A 20,690-nucleotide genomic window follows, 5' to 3' on the forward strand; every position below is an offset into this window, starting at 1 on the left:
CAGGCCAATGAAAACACGAGAAAGATTCCAAAGTTTGATTGATTTTTTGATATTTTTATTTATATACAGTGCGTTTAATAAAGTCCCTGGGCAGTGGCCACGTAGAGCAGGTAGTGGAGCTAAAGCTGGAGATTTAGTTCATGGAAAATCTCAAGCAGCTTTTCTGGAGCTGAATATAGCAGTTAAATGTTTTTAGTTTTCACCGATATTCTTGTATGCAATTTCAGTAATAAAAATGTACAAGAGAGACCCATCCCATTTTCTCTTATTCAATATTGCTCTTTAATAAAGAAAAGTACATCTGATCTGCTTACTCGATTAAATAATCGTTAGAATACTCGATTACTAATATAATCGATCGCAGCAGCCCTGCTAGACTACAGATCATGTAGCTACTGATGCACTGTCACTAATCGCAAAATGAATGAAATATTGGACGAGCACTAATGCATTGACTACTACTTTAATGTTCTATAAATGTGTATTAAATGCAATAGAGCTTTATTAGAATTATTTAAAAAGAGTACTCACCACTCACGTATCCACAAAAAGCAAAACAAAAATGGCGTCCGATGAGAAAATGTATACCCCAAACTGAGGTGACGTCAGTAATCACATGGTTTGAACGGAAGCTGTAAAATTGTCAATTGATTTAAAGCCAACCTTTTTTGCGACACGGACCGGACTAATGTCGGACAATATTTTCACGGACCGGCCTTTAAGGTGTGGTGGATAAATAAATTAATTAATTAATTAAAAAAAAAAAAAAAAAAAAAGAGATATGACCATCAGAAAAACTGGTATTTTCTAAATATAATAATAAACGTGAATCCACTGTGTTGTTGTTTTTTGTTAATTTTGCTAGCTTTGGGGTTTCAATTTAGCGGTAATGGTATTATGTGTTAGCGGCCAGAGCAGCCCCTTTAATAAAGTAGCAGATGGAGGTAAGACATGTGACCGAGGCATCATGACCTGCATCAAGAGTGAGTCATAGACAGATGTGGAAAAGAGAATCCGGTCATTTTCCAAAATAAAACATCGTCCAGAATCAGATAATAAATAAAATCGTAAATAAATGTTATGTATTCTTTCTGTGTGCCCCGGGGACCACTGATTTAAACGACATCAGCAAAACTCATTTTAACTTAATTTAAGTTAATCCAACTGCAAAAAAAAATAAACGTGAATGTATTAATTTAGATCAAGTATGAAATGTTTCTTGGATTAACAAGACGTTCACTTTTTAGTAAATATACAGAAATAAATGCACAAAAATCTAGCTGGGGTTATTAACCCAGCAAAGCAGAGGTTTGAAAATAAAGAAACGACTCTGAGCGCTTTTCAGCATTCAAGACTGAGTGTTGGAGTATGTGTCGAGTGCTCCTCAGGCCACCTGGGCATCAGCACGAGTGCACTAATTACTGACGATGCCACAGGTGTGAGAGAATGAGAGAGAGAGAAAGAGAACAAGAGGCTAACGGCTGCTACATGCTAGTGGCTCACAGCCAGACGAGGTGAGAGTCAGCCTCCCAGTTGCCTGCTAATAAATATTTATGAATTGTTTATACATAATAGCGGCTGAAGTTGCCTGCAATCCAAACATGTGAGAAAGGTGGTCACGTTTCATCGCACTAACTCGCTGTACTGCTGTGTGAATTCTGAGGATCATCACAGGTTGTCATTCCAAACACACATACCAGTTTTAAAAAGCATTAAACTAAAATACCTCGAGCCCAATTTCAGAAATAAAAGAGATTTGTGATGAAAAATAAAACCGTTCGAACCTGTATTTTAACTGAGAACAGCTTTATTGGTTTTTTTTACGCATTAATACAGCCATGCTAGATCAAAGGAGCTCCTAAAAACACATGATTTAGTTGGAATATTGCTGGTCTGCTTCCTGTGACCTTTTGGAACGCGGTCTCCATCGACAGCAGCGAAGACTTCAGTGTAACATGTTCCCATCACCTCCTAATTTTCCCCTCGCAGCACCGACCCCAGCTCGCCGTTCTCTTTCAGCTCCTGGCAAAACACGTCGTACATCAGATTTATTAAAACACTTTCCGCTCTCCGTTTTGGTTCCTGCGCTTGTTGACGGAATTACAACCTGTTCCCTCGGCAAGTCGGCTTTATGTCGTGATGAGCTACGAGCACCGGCTCGTATTTATTTTTCTTTTTATCACGTCTGCACTTAATGTGTAAATTCAATTTATAAACAGAAATAAAACTAGAAGAAAAATGAATAACAGTACCATTACAGTGATTTTATAAATGTTATTTGCTGTCAACACACCGATTCACTTGATGAAGACTATATAGTTTGGGAAGCCACATTGAGTTTGTACAAAAAAAAAAAAAATTATAATAATAAAAATAATAATATATGTAGCTTAAGTGGAATTTTGCCACATGATGCAGTATAAATAATATAATAGTATAGTATAAATGTAAGTAATAAATAAATAGAAACAACAATAATAAGGACCCATAGCACTAATATATTGTGTATGTTACAGAAAAACACTAAAAGGTAATAAGACTCTCGTCCGATTGTCTGGAAACTCTTTTCTGGGATGTTAATTAGGCCTCACTACATCCTCACACTACACATCAAATCATGGCTCAATAAAATTTAGTCAAATTTATAGGCTCAAATTGTACACGGCCTACTAGTGATGGTAAGATTTTACGTCGGTTATAAACGTCGACGTAGTGACGCATTGATTTCGAGATGACATTTGTATCACGATGCATCGTTTTGAACATATTTGCATCTGTAAAAAAACGATTTATTTGAATATAATTATTAGTAGATGTGCTACACTTTTATTATTTAGAACAGGACCAATATATGTAGATTGATTTCTTCTCACTAAACTGTTTCTCGAGAGCGTTCTCTCAGAACCACTGCCGCTACGTGAAAACGGCGTATCATAACACTACGGAGACCGAGGCGTGTCCTGGGAGTCACAGAGGCAGAACAAGAAAAGAACATGTGGTTTTATTCATTTCTTTTGCACTGAAAGGTGTTGGAGGTCAGAAGGCATTAAGTAAATGAATGATTTGCTGTCTGTCTGAAACGTGACTCATCAGTGCCATATTAAACTGATTAGCATCACATTTTCCGATTGCAAAGTATTGCAATGAATTGATTCGTGTTAATCAAATCGGATCGCACTGCATCGTAATAGGGGTGTATCGCGATGTTTCGCATCGGGAGCTGCTTCGTATACATTTTTTACGTATCGCATCGTTGGCTAATCGTGTCAGCCTCAGTTATGGAAATGCACATCCCTGCTGCCTACATTAACTGCTTTAAAGCCTCTGGCACCAAGTCCACGGATACATTATATTTTAGAGCAATTATCTTTTGTTTATTCTCACATTTTCGTATTGGTGCTGGTCTCAGAGCTACCAAACTAATTTCACTGCATCGCTAAAATGACAAAAGTCTCTCTCGCTCTCTCAGCGTCTTCTCATATGTGGGATTTTTATGCCCTCTTATGGACACATGGTGATAGTGCAGTTACGTTTTCAACTCGAGGTGAGATTTTATACATATACTGCGTATCTCCTTGTTAGATGATATGTAGACATGGTTAAAGGTTAAGTGTATACACCCCTGACCTTCAGATCAATAAGGCAAGTGTTATTAAACCCTAATGCTTTTACACACAACTCTAACCCTTCCAATTATTATTAAGGATAAATTGAGTCTGTGATTGGTCACCTTGATGATATCGAGGCCTCCGATGAGTTCTCCTTTTACGTAGAGCTGTGGGTATGTGGGCCAGTTAGAATATGTCTTTAGGCCCTGTCTGACCTGTGTGGGGGGGAACACAACACAACAGCAAAATGTAAAGTTATAAAACAATGATTCTACAATACTACACAACCCTGGCTTTATTTTTTGGGGGGGTTTGAACCTTGGTTTTGCTGAACTCAAAAACACATGGCTGCTCACATCAGACAGTAAACAAAATGCCACCTCTTACCTTTAAAATAGATCATGCTGAATATATTGTTTAACTTAGGCCCATCAACATATATACATATACGTACATATAGCCATTCACTGTTAAATCCATCAATGACTGTACCCTGATCGGGCATAACATTATGACCACCTGCCTAATATTGATTGGTCTGCAGCTGCACAGCCCCAACATACTGCAATGCACTGTGTATTCTGACACCTTTCTACCAGAACCAGCATTAACGTCTTTAGCCAGAAGCTCGTCTGTTGGATCGGCAGATCACGCAGACTGGCCCCACGTGCATCAGTGAGCCTTCGCCTCCCAGGACCCTGTCGCCGGTTCACCACTGTTCCTTCTTTGGAGCACTTTTGATAGATACTGGCCACTGCAGTCCAGGAACAGCCCACAAGAGCTGCAGTTTTGGAAATGCTCTGACCCAGTCGTCTAGACATCACAATTTGGCCCTCGTCAAACTCGCTTAAATCCTTAGACTTGCCCATAAAAAAAGTTCACTTGCTGCCTAATACATCCACCCACTAACAGGTGCCATGATAAAGAGTTAGTGTTATTCACTTCACCGCTCATAATGTTACGTCATAATCTTATGCCTGATCGGTGTATATACAGTTGTTTTAAAAAATGTATTAATATACATTGATCATGATTATGAAGATCTGTGTTTTCTTTGCAGCCTGAACAACATGTTCATACACAAATGCAGCATTATGCATGTAAAATGGTCAGGAAACGTTACTGCTCGAGGACAAACTATATTACTCTACCTCCTCATCTTGAAGAATATCAAAGGTGTCAAATTCAACCCTGTTAAAAAAAAATAAAAATACATACATCACTATCATGCTGATGATTTGAACAGCAAAATCAGTGACAAGATATAAATCAGTATTTGTGTTGCATTAACAATGTACAGTGTAAAAAGTATAGAAATTTATAGCAGAAAAAATGTCCATATATAAAGTTGGAAAAGGTCTTACCCGACACTGTTCATTATTTCAAGGATCTGACGGCTGAATCCACATTTGGCTCCCTAAATATTCATGAAGGCACATTAGGAAAGGACCACAAACGTGTAAATGCGAAGAGAAGAGACGAGAGCAATTAGCGAAAGCAGGCATTTAATCTGCAGACTTTTCCCTAAAGAGACACTCCACTGCATATATCTTTTATTTAAAAAACATTATTGAATGAATAAAATATGGACTATATATATGATCCAAAAATCATCAAATCAAATCTATAGATTCCACTGATTCAGCCACTAGAGAATGCTAATTCTCAACTAGAAGGAAAAGAGAGAGAGAGAGAGAGAGAGAGAGAGAGAGAGAGAGAGAGAGATGACTGGAAGAGACAGACAGACCGAGAGAAAGCGAGGTCTCAGGAGATCGTGTTTAAAACTCCTTGAAAGAACTGCGTTCATGTGGGAGCTGCGGAAATCGATAACGATATGAAGCGAGACGCGAGCGGTCTGGGAGATTTTTCTTCTCCTCTATTAGAGCCGGGAAATCCAGCGCTCACCCGACATCGATTTCCTGCACTGCCCCGTTTTTTTCAAACAACCTCACTAAATGTATGTTAATGTCTTCTTTACCGTCTTCTCGTTACATCAGTTTTCAGGAGAAAAGTGATACATACTGATTGAGAATCTCTGACCACATTGGCTCTTGAGGTCATCCATATTTCAGGAGTATGTTTGCTAGCAGTTTTCCACTCACATTGTGCCAGAGATGGTTTTAAAGCTGGTGGCTAGAAATATCCAGAACTGTAAGCCCTGGTTTACATCCAGAGACTGAGGAGGTCGGTGCAAAGCACTAATTTTGGGTTTCATTAATACGTTTTTGGGGTTGATTTTGAATGATGCTTGGTTCATTGTTATGTTAAAAGCTTTATAGTCAAGCCTACACACCTTCTGGCCCAATCCACCAGATTTCGAGCTGAAATATTGTGCTACTTAGCAGAATTCGAGAACGTCATCAATCTTTACAAGAGCCCCTGATCCATCTGCCCGAAAAGAAAAGGGAAAAAAAAGCGCCCCGAAGCATTACTGATCCAGCGTCGGCTTTTTACACTGAGTGCTTCTCTTTGCTTGCAGTCTGAGTGAATGAAAAACAATGACAATATTTTATTCGTTTCAAGGGGTGCCAATAATTCTTCCAAACAATTCCCGCTCTTTTAATCTCACCTCGGTTGAATTCCTCCGAATGCAAAATGATTCGGAAACGATTAGCATGATTATGATTCGCTAGCTTACGTGTTAAATCGGTGCATTCCAGCATCATCAAATTTTACGCATATCAGCTAAAGTCGTGATTTTTATTATTAAGGTTGCTTTAGTGCATTAAAAAATACAATCAAACAGGCCTCCAAACTATACAAATAAAGCAGTATTGGTTATAAATTCCTGAGCGATTATATGTTTGATGACTAAACTACAGACAATGAATATTGATTTGAATTCAGTTTATCCGTCAGTCACATTCTGGTCCTTGGAAACATACGACACCAGTTTTTTCCGAGAGGTTAAATCAGGATAACTCATGCACTCGGTCAACGTGAGCCAGAGATGGGAAAGAATCAGCAACTACTTCACAGTAGATCAACCCACAACAAATCCCCTCTACTCTGTGAACTTGGGACAATGTGACTACTAACGCAAAATATTGTCTTTCATATTTTCTATTAGAAATAAAAGTTAAATAATACTAGATATCAAGAAATAAAATCAGATTTCTCTCCCACATGTAATACATGGATAGGGAAAATGATTCAGTTTGTAATTGGACATGAGCAGGTTTACATTCCTCACCTCTTTGCTTCCTTTCATAAAGAGCATAACAGGACATCTGTTGATGAGAGTCTTCAACCTGGTGAGAGATGAAAAATCATTCAATATTCAGACAGTCAAACAGGAGGAAGGTGTGTGTGTGAGTGAGTAAGAGTGTGTGTTTGTGTGTGTTACCTCTGTTCCAGTGAGACAGCTTTGGGACAGGTATTTTCAAGCTCGCCTGATTCAGCCAGCTCCTACATTAGGCACATAATTACATTTTAAACATGAACACAAACCTCCACACACACACACACACACACACACACACACACACACACACACACACACACACACACACACTTTAGTGGAACCCTGCAGCAGTGTTTTTTTTCATTCGGTGGAGGTTAAGTGACACTTTAATGAGGAAGGGTAACAGAAAAGTTCTCAAGGAGAGGAAGTAAATGTGAGAAACAGCGTGTAAACAGCTGTGTAAGCTAATCCACTGCGCTTTTTCAGCAGGTCACACTAAAGCACAAGAATACTGACGTCACTGCCGTCATACACTGAGCCAAACAAATCAGAAATATGAGTATTTAATAGTTTTTTCTTTTTGTAGGTTACATATCAAATCATGTTTCATGTTATTGAAAATATTTACTTTTTTATAAATTGGTGATCTCTAGTTAAAGTGTTAATATACACTTCTTTAGGTGGAACTTTGGAATGTTATACTTAAAAAATAAATAAAATAAATAAATAAATAAATAAATAAATAAATAAATAAAAATACGTCTAGTACAAGATATTAAATTATTTACATTTTGCAGAATTCTTGCTAGCCAGCAACTCTCACCTTGATGATGTCGAGTCCTCCGATCAGCTCTCCTTTAACATACACCTGAGGATAAGTGGGCCAGTTGGAGTAGGTCTTCAGCCCCTGCCGAACCTCCTCATCAGACAGGATGTCAAAGCTGCTGTACTGGACACTGTGATCCTTTAAAATCTGCACAATCTGCCTGCTGAAGCCTGCAACCCAGACAACATTACTCACACACAAAGTCTAATTTAACACAGCATTTACTAACAGCTAATGCACAACTGAAACTTGTGATTTATCATATTTAACCTTAACAAGGCTAAAGATCACAAATTCTGTGGAGATGTCTAGTCTTGGACACACAATGTTCTCTATAAGTTGCTCGTCAAAGTTATTAATTACTCCAGAGATGGGCAGTGTTTATAATACATGTATTTCAAATATGAAACAGGATTATGTCATTTGCATTTGATAGGGTTGATAAAATGGCTTCATATTTTTTATACAAAATACAGTATTTTCCAAATACAGCCTCTGATTGGTGCCTACTCAGTAATTTGTCCAGACTTGAGATCAGAACAGAAAAATTATCCATATGGAAGAAGGTGGTGAAGGTAAGAAACATGCAGCTGCCAGCTTTTATAGTGATCATAAAGTGAGTACACCCTAAGTGAACATGCCAAAATTGTGTCCAAGACATACTTGGCCACTCACTTTCACCTTCAAATTCCTCAACAAGGTAGTTGACATCTTGCCGGTGTGTTTGGGGTCGTTATTATGTTTGGAAACTTCTTGCTCGGCGCAGTCTCTGAAGGGAGGGCATCATGTTCTGCTTCAGAATGTCACAGTACATGATTGAATCCATGTTTCCCTCAAAGAACCGTAGCTGTCCAGTACCAGCAGCACTCATGCAGCCCCAGACCACGATGCTACCACCACCATGCTTGACTGTAGGCATGACAATTTCCTTGGCTTTCCTCACCAGGGCGTTGCCACACATGCTGGACACCATCTGAGCCAAACAAGTTTATCTTAGTCTCCTCAAACCACAGGAAATAGTTCCAGTAATTCATGTTCTTGGACAGGTTGTCTTCCGCAAACCTACTTGTTGCATTGTGCCGTGTATTGTATGTTCCGAAAGTTAAATTCAGAGCAGGATAACTCATGCACGTGAGCCAGAGATGTCAACGTGAGCCAGAGATGCAAAGAGTCAGCAGCTACTTCACAGTAGCTCCACCCACAACAAATCCAGTACCAGCAACACTCATGCAGCCCCAGACCATGATGCTACCACCACCATGCTTGACTGTAGGCATGACACAATTTCCTTGGTTTTTCTCACCAGGGCGTTGCCACACATGCTGGACAACATCTGAGCCAAACCATTTTATCTTAGTCTCCTCAAACCACAGGACATAGTTCCAGTAAGAACCCGTCTTGGAAAACCTGTGTATGACTCTGGCCACTGTACTGTAACTCAGTTTTAGGGTGATACCGATCATCTTATAGCCTCGGCCATTTTTGTGGAGAGCAACAATTCTAATTCTCAAATCCTCTTTGCCATGAGGTGCAATGTTAAACATCCAGTGGTCAGTATGAGAGAACTGTACTGGGAGTACCAAATTTTAACTGCTCTAATACAAGATACACACATTGGTATGGTCCTGTGAAGCAGACAAAAACATGAACATGATGTGGCTTTGCATGGTTTCACAACATGCAGCTGTTACCACTTAGGGTGTACTCACTTTTGTTACCAGCTATTTAGACAATAATGGCTGTATGTTAAATTATTTTCATAGGGCAGGAAAAAAAGCTCTTCGTTACCAAACACCAAGTCACTAAATTAGGATACAATTGAGTCATTCACAAACTGTTCAACATTAAACTGTAGGTTACTTTAAAACTATCCTTTATCTGGGAGATCGCAGGGATACGTAAGTGAATAGTCGATCTGTTAACTGGTTGTATTTGTCAGATTTATTGCACGACTCGGCCAGAGAAAAGCTGTTGCTATCAAACATTATTTACTTAATCAACTGAGTCAGTGTAATGTGAAAGATCAGATCAAATAGATCAAATAGGCCAGTTGATAGAAGGTTTGTAAAGAAATTGTGTGCTCTTTTGTAAAAGTATTTAAATAGTAGTTTAATTTTGCTACACCCAGTGGCTGCTGTATTTTGTAGTTTATTTTGCTACACTTAAAGTTAAGGTATTTGGAATATTATTTACAAAAAAAACATTTTGATGCATCTTTGCCCAACCCTGAGTTACTCACAAAGTCTAGGCCAAGAAGAAGTGTACCGTCTAAAACTATTTTCATGATTGTGTATGTGCAAACAGCTGCTTCCCAACCAAAAGCATTGCTAGGAAATATGCATGTTATAAAGTAGAGTGCTGCCTCGAGGCACAGTGTGAGTGAAATATAACACAAACCACCAAGACACAATGAGCTCGATCGATTTAAATGGATGGAACAAACAAGCGTGATGATCCTGTCCTTTGTTATTTTACCAGCTCCTGAAGAATCTGATTGAACCTTTCGCTCAAAGCACGGCACTTCTGACGATGGTGGTTAGTAAGGTCTCCATATACAGCCGCTCAAAAAGCAAACGCATTCAGTCACTTGTGTCTGATTGATCTTGAAGAACGAACGGTGCCTAATATATAAAAGTGAAAGATTGGGTTTATCAGTCAGATAAAGGAGATAAAGATGAAGGCAGCATTCCGAATGAATATAACTAGAAAAAAGAGAAAAAGAATAAAAAAACCGGTAGAAAACAGAGTAAAAAAAAAAAACGAAAAAACATGAGAGAGTGGTGAATGTAAGGTGATGTGCGAGGTCTATGTAAAAACCCTGCAGTGAAATACCTATTCGGATTTCTCAGCGCTCACGTGGGAATTCATTATAAACCAGCTGCAGGCGGCTCACTAACGCTCATGCAGTTGGCACTATATTAATTGTTTCTATTAGAGCAGGCAAACACGCGGTCCAGCTGCCTTCTGTGGCTCTAGGCAAGCTCGAGCAGACACGCTGGATTGATTGCCCGGGTCCTTTCCCCATCCTCATTCATCCCTGTAGGGAAGGAGAAACGCTCGCTAGACTCGACTCAGCTCTGGGAACAGAGCAACAATAAAGTCTCTTTTCTGCCTACAAGCGCAGCCATGTTAGTATGCAAACACAAGGAGAGGGTATTTATAAAGACGAGTCCAACACAGAAGCAGGTAACCTTATAATTCAAAGTGGGAAGACATTTTTCAAGCGCGTTTGATGGGTAGCTCTCTGCGTATGTGATGAACATTCGTGTAGTTTAAACCACTGCAATTCAGGCTCGAAAGGCGTCACACTTCGCTACGAAACCTTCCCACTTCTGGATAACGGCCAAGCGAGTGAGAACTTCAATCACTTACAGCATTATAAATTCCTCTGACTCTGACCCAACTATTGACACCTGGACCGGCTTTAAATAACACGGCCGTGCTGAGCAACAGGTCCCGCTTTGGATGTCACACACAAATAAATGCAGCAGATGCTTTTCATATAAAGCGGAGCTGGAGGAACTGGCAGCAGATGAAAGATTGAAGCTGCTGGGAGAAAAAAAATCATCAAAAAAAAAAAAAAAGATTCTACTGCTTTAGAGCCGACGAGCTAAATGGTTCTTAGATTGTCTCTGAAAGAAGAATGAGTACAGCAGACCTGTACTTTCTGCACTCGACTGTTTCCACGTCTCACATGCTAATTCTTCAGAAGTGCCTCAGTCCATTATGAAATATGTATTTTTGAATTTTACTACATAAAAGAGGTATAGAGATAAAACTAACACAGACTTCTGGTAAAACTTTGACCCTGTAAACACACACACACACACACACACACACACAGCTATAATGCATACATTTCCTAGATATTGATATCCACAAGCCTTTTAGGGCTGAAATGAATGACAGATATATATATATATATATATATATATATATATATATATATATATATATATATATATATATATATATATATATATATATATATATATATATACACATACACATACATACACTGTTACCATAATTATTAGATTTTTCAATTATACTACAAGTATTTCTGATCAATTGTCTTATTTGCTAAGATATTATAAATACCTAAATAATGGATTTAAAAATATCTAATACAGAACATTTAACGAGACTTCTCACTAAATACAATCCAATATTATATTTGATTTAAAATAACAAGAATACTGTAATCTCGAAAACACGCTGCAACAAACCGGAGTTTTTCTTTTATTTAATTACATTTTATTGATTTGATTTATTTCTGGTTCCTCACACTTTTTTGTGTCTATCACTGGAAGGCCTTAAAAATTCTCAGGCCTGATTTATTCGATTACAAACAGTCAAATCCAAATAAAACTCAAATACACAGGCTTTCTGTCATGTTTACACAATGCAAACTATTTTTAAGACTAGGGGCCGATTCTTATTTGTCCAGGTAAGGTCTACAACGTTGTTTTTATTGAAAAAATAATAATAATTAAAAATACAAATAAAAATTATAAAAAATTATTTAGTGTTGGTCACGGAATGCTTCCATGCTTCCAACATAAACCGGCAAATCAATATTTAATTTGAATTTATTCGTTGTTGAAGGTTTTAATTCTCTTCACAACAAATGAAATGATATTCTGGGATCACCATTCAGTAAACCCGCGATAAACGGACCCCACCCCAAAAATGCTTTTATGTATACAGTACTGTATTAACATTTTACTTCATTTTATAATTATTAAATATAAATGTATTCATAAATGTTATTATTTAAACATAAAACTCCATAAAACAATTTCCTGTAAGTTTTCTGGTCTATCGTGGTATCCGCGAGAGACCGGGAAAATCAGCCAAACTAATTAGTTATGTGGCAAATGCAATTCCGCGATATTGGAACCACGGTAAAGCGGGGGGATTACTGTGTATCTATTCCTCTTCCTTTTTAAGCCGAGTCACACACTGTACAATTGCTGGTGATTGTTCATGCTGAAAAACATGTTGCAAAAATGTTTCCAAATATATGAGCTCCTTTAAAACTAGAAGAACTTCAGGGACGTATTTAAACCTGTAATCAAAAACATCACCTCGATGACTCGAGCATTATTTTTTTTTAAGAATTCAATTACATTTGATTTGTGTAGCGTTTTTAACAATTAATTTTGACCCAAAGCAGCAAACTCATTAGAATTTAACCCTCCCTGAGAACCATTTCCAGAATTCATAACCACTTAATCACACTGGCTGAACTTTTACTGTGTTGAGATGAGGCTTTGCTTTCCATATTAAAAATATTCTTTGCACTATACAGAAACGTTACCCCCATTGGATTTTTTTAATTTTTTTAATTTTACATTAATATCTATGTTTATCTATGATGTTTCTGAATAACTAAAGAAAAGAAATTGTTTAATGTTAATGTCATTGTAACTATCAACAAGGCAAACTCATTAGAAATATAAGTGAACCCACTCTGTGGAGAACTATACATGCTGAGAGGATGGTCATGTGATTTAATACATATAATTGTAGAATACAGAGGAAAAAAATTATTTGTGAAAATAAGAAGAAAAAAACTAATTTTTAAATGAACTGTCTAATTCATATTTTTTATTCTTACAGAAATCAAAGGGAACATTATGAATATTTTAAGTGTATTGTCTGTTCCCAGTTTAAGCAGACAATACAAATAATCCACAACTAATTTGCAAGCGATAGAAACCATAATATGACATGTATGTACATTATTCTGTATCAAAAGAATTCAAACTCTGGGGTCTAAATTCTGCATTCAGAGTCAAGTTTCTTGCCTCTGCTCATTGACAAGGTAGCCACATGTGGTTAATGCACAATAAATCTAAACAGTATTCAGAAAGGTTACCCACCTCCACTTCGAATCTCACCTTATTTGATTAATGTCTACGTTTAACTATGATGGGTTTTTTTATGTTTCTGATTAGAAATTCTGTCCACACAGTAACGAACAGCAAAACAAACTCTCAAACTAGAAATGTATGTGAACTTGCTTTTAGGTGAACTACACATGCTGAGTGGATGATCGGGTGATTGAGTAGGTAGAATTGTAAAAAACAGAGACGACGACACACAAACACACAGAAAAAGACTGTTCAAACACATTGTAGTTTGTAAAAATAGGAAGAGAAATAAAATGTTTCGCTTTCTAATTATGTTTACATTTTTTGTATTCTTACAGAAATCAAATGGAACATGCTTTATGAGTCCTTCACGCGTATTGTCCGTTACTGGTTTAAGCTGACAATACAAATGATCTGAACTCGGAGTAAAATGGACCAGAGTTTGGAAAAATACACTTAAATCAACTGGCATGGGAGTTTTTATTTTTAAACAACAAACACCCTACCAACACACACATTCCCTGTTTTTTTACCTGTGCTCTCCTCTATACCTTGTATGCATGTGTGTGTGTGTGTGTGTGTGTGTGTGTGCCTTTACCGCAGCGAGGTTCCTGGGGAGTTCCCTTCATGAAGAGCATGCAGTGTGCAGCGTTGATTAGTTTCTTGAGTCTCTCGTTAAGCTCCTCCTTAGGGGCGTCTGCCGGCCCTGCAGGCCCGCCCCCGCTGGACGCCAGCCGCTGCACCTTATTGGTCAGCTCAGGGGCATGTGCGCCGTCCAGCCTGTCAATCTTCGCGCCACCCTGAGGCCCACCCAAAATGAATAAATAAACACACTGTAGCACAGCACACATGGGGACGAACACATCATTAATTTTTTACAGTGTTAGCCTGTTAGTTTAGATTGGGTGGAGAGAGAGAGAGAGAGAGAGAGAGAGAGAGAGAGAGAGAGAGAGAGCTGACTCCCTCTGTGCGAGTGTCCGACTGGGTAGTGAAATGTGAGAGGGTTAAACTCTGATTTTAGATGATTTATCCTATCATCATGAGGCACTTCAGCTCTGAAAGCACAACTTTTAAATGCATTTCCATGACGACTCTCACAACACGATCTTTTGATCGCTGGATCTGAGATTGTTTTCTACAGTACCACATGCGGTATCAAAAGGAGGAGGTTCAAAAGGAACACTGCTTGTAAAATGTATTATGCTGAAGGAAATGTTTGCACATGCTCATATGAACGCACGTCCACGTTAGGCTCGATACTGATTAATTACTGTGCACTTTCATGCACTTGGCTGCTACTTTGTAGTCTTAAATCCGGCCGGAAGATCTCCAGATTAATAAAATGAGCTCCCTTGATGCAACTAAGCTCTAAACGAAGCAAGACGTGCTTATTGCTCTAATAAAACTGTTCTGCTCATTACTTTTATATTACTGCCAAGAACTTTATCGCTCTTTATTTTTCCTATAAACACGTTTACATGATAAGAGCGAAGTGAGACTGTAATTCTGTTTAATAACTTTATGCACACTGCACAACCTTCGGTCAGAAAAACAAGACACCATTTATTTGTTACAATCAGACAAGCCAGATTTCAAATTTAAATAAATAGTGTATCGGCTATTTTAGTCTGTCACTATTCATTCAAATACCCACATTTTTTTTGCCATGGCTTTGAGTTGTTTTGCAAAATGTCCTCCGTTTTACTGCTATATTCCTTTACTGAGCACGAACACTAACCTATTTTCATATTACAATCAAAAAATGCCATTTTGTATACCTTCTGAATCTTCCAGTTTATGAAATCCTTTCAATATAACGTCAGAATACTCAATTTCAGATACAGCCCAAGAAAACAATTACGATGACAGAGGAACGTTTTCAGAGACACGGCACTTGATATTGCGTTTAAAATGGTTGTGCATAAAATCGAACTTAACGTCGTAAAGTTCGAGTTTTAGTTCCCATTAGACTAGTAATAATATATTTTTAGCTTAATACATAAAATGTAAAAGTTTTATAGCCAATCCTTAAGTATAATACAATTTAAAATCTCATAATTTAAATCTGTAGGTCTGATCAAAATCCTTCATTTCTGCCCATCCTAAAAGCAATGATTTGTAGTATCCTTATAGCGCAGGCACACTTTATAAAACTCGAAGCGCTCGATGTTCCTCCATAAAAGTGAAGCCATACCTTCAAAAAGAGGAAAGTAGGAACTGAGGTGATCTCGTACTTCTCAGACACGTCGGGCACCGCTTCAGCCTCCACCTGGGACGAAATAAAAGAGGTGAAAATCTTTTTCATTTGTCATTTCCCTCCTACACCACTGCACTTTTCACACATGTTCCTCGGTGCTTTTTCCGTTATATAGCTCCAGAATGCGAAGAGAAGCGACTAAGAGAATAAGAGTGAGAGAAAGAAATTATAACCCACGACTGACCTACTAAATCAGTGATATTTAAACAGCACATATTGAAATCTGTAAATCTCTGACCCATGTTGTCATGATTGTCGTTGTTTCCCAATGTCCCTGGCCAATACTGCACATATGAAGGACTGAATCACAGCAGACAAAGCTGGACTGCAAACTTTTGACCGACCAAAACATAAATACTGATACTAACACAGGACAATTTCATATTTGCTCATTTAACTGATGCTTTTATATCAATGGATGGATGACTTTAGTTATCTTAGAGGGAAATGCGGGTGTTAGAGCAGCACAGAGTAAAATGAATACTAAAAGCAATTTACATTATAGAGGAAAGATTAGGGGGGAACAAATTATATATATATATCTATATATCTATTATATATAGATATCATATCACATATATACACACACACCCACAGTATATAAAGGAGTATAAAAGCATATAAAGGAAGAGATGGATATGATGTGTACAGATGGAGACTAAAACAGATTGGTGGTGCTGAGATTTGAATTCCCAATCAGCAGTCCAAAGCCATAACTACCAACTCATTATCTATTATATCTGCACAATGAACCTCACATTGTCATAATCATTGATACAGTTTTTGGTGTTATACCTCCATTACATGTTGTACTTTGTACTTCCTTTGCACATCTAATATATATATTTGGACTATTTTTTAATTCCACCCATCATTATATTTTTCCCTCATATCTTCTTTTTCCCCTTCTTCTTAATCTTTTATGTTTTTTTACCATTCCTAATGCACGGTTTCTGAGCGGCCGGTAAGGGTTTCATTTCACTGCAAGTTGTATCCTGAATAAAACTGTGTTTGTAACAAATAAAAAATATAATAATACACTTCTAACAGCCTGCATTTACATTTGCTTCGTGTCAATCAACAGTTTTGTGATCAGGGATGGGGAGTATTTATGATGTATTTCGAAAATAATTATAGCATTTGTATTTGATAGGGTTGATGAAAATCGCTATATATTTTGTATCAAAATTAGTGTTTTGTATTTTTGCAGTTTTAAAATACAGTAAAATACTTTGTAAGAAATCTACATGACATCATAAAAATGCGGCCTCTGATTGGTACCTACTCTGTACTTTGCACAGACTCGTTGAGATCAGAACAGGAAATTGAGCAATATAGAAGAAGGTGGTGAAGGTAAGAAACATGCAGCATCCAATAATCGATAAATAAACATTTGATTGCTAAATACTGTATACTGATCAAAGTAGCTGTTTAATAGGATCATGATTTGCATGATCTTTTTTCATATTAATGCACAGATTTATGATTGAAAAATAAGATGAATAATTATTCAAAAACTAGTTGCTATGAACGCAGGTGCCATCAGTCGTTATCTCGTGAATGATTTGTTGGTCATTGTGTCAGTGTTCCTTATGTGAAGTAGCTCTTCATTACCAAACACCAAGTCCCTAAATTAGCATACAATTGAGTCATTCACAAACTGTTCAACATTAAACGGTAGGTTACTTTATAACTATCCTTCATCTGGGAGATCACAGGGACACGTATGTAAATATTCGATCTGTTAACTGGTTGTATTTGTCAGATTTGTGTGACTCAGCCAGAGAAAGTCATTGTAATGGTGAAGAAACTGATCAAATTGGCCAGCCGATGGAAGATTTGTAAAGAAATTTCTTGCTACCTTGTAAAAGTATTTGAAAATATTTTTTAATACACAAAAATACAGTAGTTTATTTTGATACACGGAGTGGCTGCTGTATTTTGTTGTTTATTTTAATACACTTAAATTTATGATTTTTTTTTTTAATAAAATACCAAACATCATCACCCTGTCTGTGATAAAGCACATTCAAGCATATAATGAAAAAGGCCGGACTATCTGAATAAACCCACTTTAGTGAGTGTGTGACAGGTCTACCCCCCTCTAGACACCCTCTAGTGGTCATCCTCACAGCAGGAAAGCTTATACACAATCTTCTGCAAAATCCAATGCAGAACTCTTTAGCATTCCCATAAGAAGGTGGTGTTTTTATTAAAAAATGTTAACGCTCATTATCTCTTTGCAGCCAACCACGAGGCAGTACAGTAACAGACAGTAAATGAGAAGTAAAAAGTTTTTTACTCAGTGGTTAAGACATTGAAAAACAAATAGGAAGGCTGCAAATTCAAATGTATCAAGCCACACGGATCAGCCTTCGCTCCCCACGTGCATCAATGAGCCTTGGCTGCCCAGGACCCTGTTGCCGGTTCACCACTGTCCCATCAATTAGAGCACTTTTGAAAAATACTGACCACTGCAGCCCAGGACCAGCCCACAAGAGCCCTTTTCAAATCCTTACGTTTGCCCATTTTCCTGCTTCTAACACCTCGTGAGGACAAAATGTTCACTTGCTGCCTAATAAATTCCACCCACTAACACCCATGATAAAGAGATAATCACTCTTGTTCACTTCACTGCTCATAATGTTATGCTTGGTCAGTGTAGAAACAACCTTTGGCTCATTGATGCACGTGGGGAGTGAAGGCTGGTCCGTGTGGTCCGATCCAACAGACGAGCTCCTGTAGCTCAAATTACTGAAGAAGTAAATGCTGTTCATGTTAATGGCATTTGAACTCGCAGACTTCCAATCAGTTGTTAAACGTTTTAACCAATGAGTGACGAATTCTCATTTACTGTCTGTTACTGTACTGCATCATGGTTGGCTGTTGATGCTCGAAAGATCAGGACTGTTTTGGCAGCAAAAGAGGGACCAACACAATAGTCATAATGTTATGCCTGACTTTTCCAGCCATGTGGATCTTAAACAGTTAAACCTCAAACTGTTATCACAAAGGTGTTGAATGTGGAAGCATTAAATTTCTCCATCATTACAATAGGAGACCCAAACCTGTTCCAGCATGACAACGCCCTTTGTGCACAAAGCCGAACCCAAGCAGATATGGTCTACATGTTTAGGAAAGGAAGCTCCTGATTGGCCTGATATAGAGATCTGACCCAACCCTATTAAACACCTTTGGGATGAACTGAACACAGACTGTACACCAGGCCTCCTCACCGCAGCTACATCAGTACCTGGAACATCTTCCCAGAAGAGTGGAGGGCAAATAGGGACTGAATGCGGAATGGGATGTTAAAAGAAACACACATACAAATGTCCATATACACTATATGGACAAAGGTTTGTGTATCCCTGACCATGACCATAAGATTCATATTTAATTTGTGAACATCCAATTCCACAGACATACATTCCACTACACTCTGGAGTGTGCTTGTGATGCTCATTCATGGAACAGGAGAAACAGATTTGGGTCTCCTGGTTCTACTATATATAGTTTTTCCATCCACCACTGCTGGACACAAAGATCAATAACATGCACTTTATTTAGCACCTTAATTGACAAACATTTAAATCCTACTAATATTTACTAAACTAAAATTCATGTGCCTCTGAGGTTACCTTGACAAACATGGTTTGCTTGTGCTCCTTGGCTAACTCCTCCATCACATCGTTCATCTGAGAGCACTGGGGAGCCCATGATGCATGGAAATGAACGACTGTGAGGGACCTGGTAATGACAGAGTGGAAAAGATTGCATTATACATAAAGACTACAAAAATCTGAAGCTTGGTCTGTGTTGTAAATGAGTTGTAAACAAGCATAAGATAAAGACAATTTGATCTGATCACCACACATTCTTTTCGAGTGGACTTTCGAAAAACACTGTGTGATAATGCAGTGTCTCTCAAAGTAAAGTGGATAAAACATAAACAAGGGGATCAGTGAATCTTTAGTAAACCACAACCCGCATTTAGACATTTATTTGAACTTAAATAGTGGATTTCTTTTACAATGAAAAACCTCCCTGTGTTTTGAGATCACTGTTCTTAAGATCCCTGGACTTTATTTACCAAAACAAGGACAATTTTTACATTAGCTCTTGTTACTGTAATTATATGGGATCCAGCAGCTCCAGAACCAACCATTTCATCTACAAGAGCTAAAAAGATATCAACAAAGGCGTTTTCTAATATTAAACATCTCCACGACTTGCTTTTTATATTCAAAATATCCTACATATAAACACATCCTTACTAAGACGTCAAAAACCTTCAGTTTCTGCTACGAAACTGAAAGCTAAATAAGGCTCGATGTCAAATCCATCCGTACTGCTCACAACGCGCACTACACTCTATACAATAACCATTCGTCCCTACCCTACATAGTGCACTTATCTATGGAGTACTAGCCCATTAAGGACTTAACCCCAGCTAGCTGTTAGCGCGGTCATATATTGTTAGGTAACTAGATAATATTACAGTTTCTTAAGGCATTAAGAAGTTGACAAAGCTATTCAGAACCATCTTGTTATAAAACGGCTGAAATTTCACCAACCCGCCAGCCTTTTTTAACAAGTCCTCAAACTGCTGCGGCGTTTTCGCCTCCGTGAAGTTCGCCATGTTTCCAGGCTAGTGCAGATGATTACCGAGTGACTCGTTTTCTTGCTAACTAGGCGTTACTAATCGATTTCATTAACCCTTCGCTCATTTTAAATAGTTTTCGACCTCAGACTGTGATACATCATGTGTACAACTGACACAAGTGCCAATACATTATCAATGAATTTATTATATACAAATACATTATATGCATCCTTTCCCCTGTAATTGTTACCCTGATAGCTTGTAATTATCACATTTCATGAACTTCACACACTCATGCATGCTTACTGAACTTTCCAGATGTAGTCTCCC

At 37.9% G+C, this 20,690-nt stretch overlaps 1 protein-coding gene across 2 annotated transcripts; it reads right to left on the minus strand.

Annotated features, from left to right (window-relative positions):
- Nucleotides 1-1,787: 1,787 nt before the first annotated feature.
- On the minus strand, nt 1,788-20,690 carry glrx3 (glutaredoxin 3). 2 transcript variants are annotated; one of them, XM_046854427.1, is made up of 11 exons: nt 20,667-20,690; nt 19,396-19,504; nt 15,692-15,766; nt 14,096-14,297; nt 7,616-7,788; nt 6,955-7,016; nt 6,802-6,859; nt 4,973-5,025; nt 4,760-4,799; nt 3,731-3,823; nt 1,788-2,022 (listed from the first exon to the last, which is right to left on the minus strand). In XM_046854427.1, exons 2-11 carry the CDS (start codon nt 19,450-19,452, stop codon nt 1,972-1,974), a joined length of 864 nt encoding a protein of 287 aa, XP_046710383.1. In that variant the 5' UTR covers nt 19,453-19,504; nt 20,667-20,690; the 3' UTR covers nt 1,788-1,971. The 2 variants fall into 2 exon arrangements, with proteins under 2 accessions (XP_046710383.1, XP_046710382.1); XM_046854426.1 differs by lacking the exon at nt 20,667-20,690 and adding an exon at nt 20,332-20,475.

Source organism: Silurus meridionalis, chromosome 7 (assembly GCF_014805685.1).
Source record: "Silurus meridionalis isolate SWU-2019-XX chromosome 7, ASM1480568v1, whole genome shotgun sequence".
Classification (NCBI taxonomy): Eukaryota; Metazoa; Chordata; class Actinopteri; order Siluriformes; family Siluridae; genus Silurus; species Silurus meridionalis.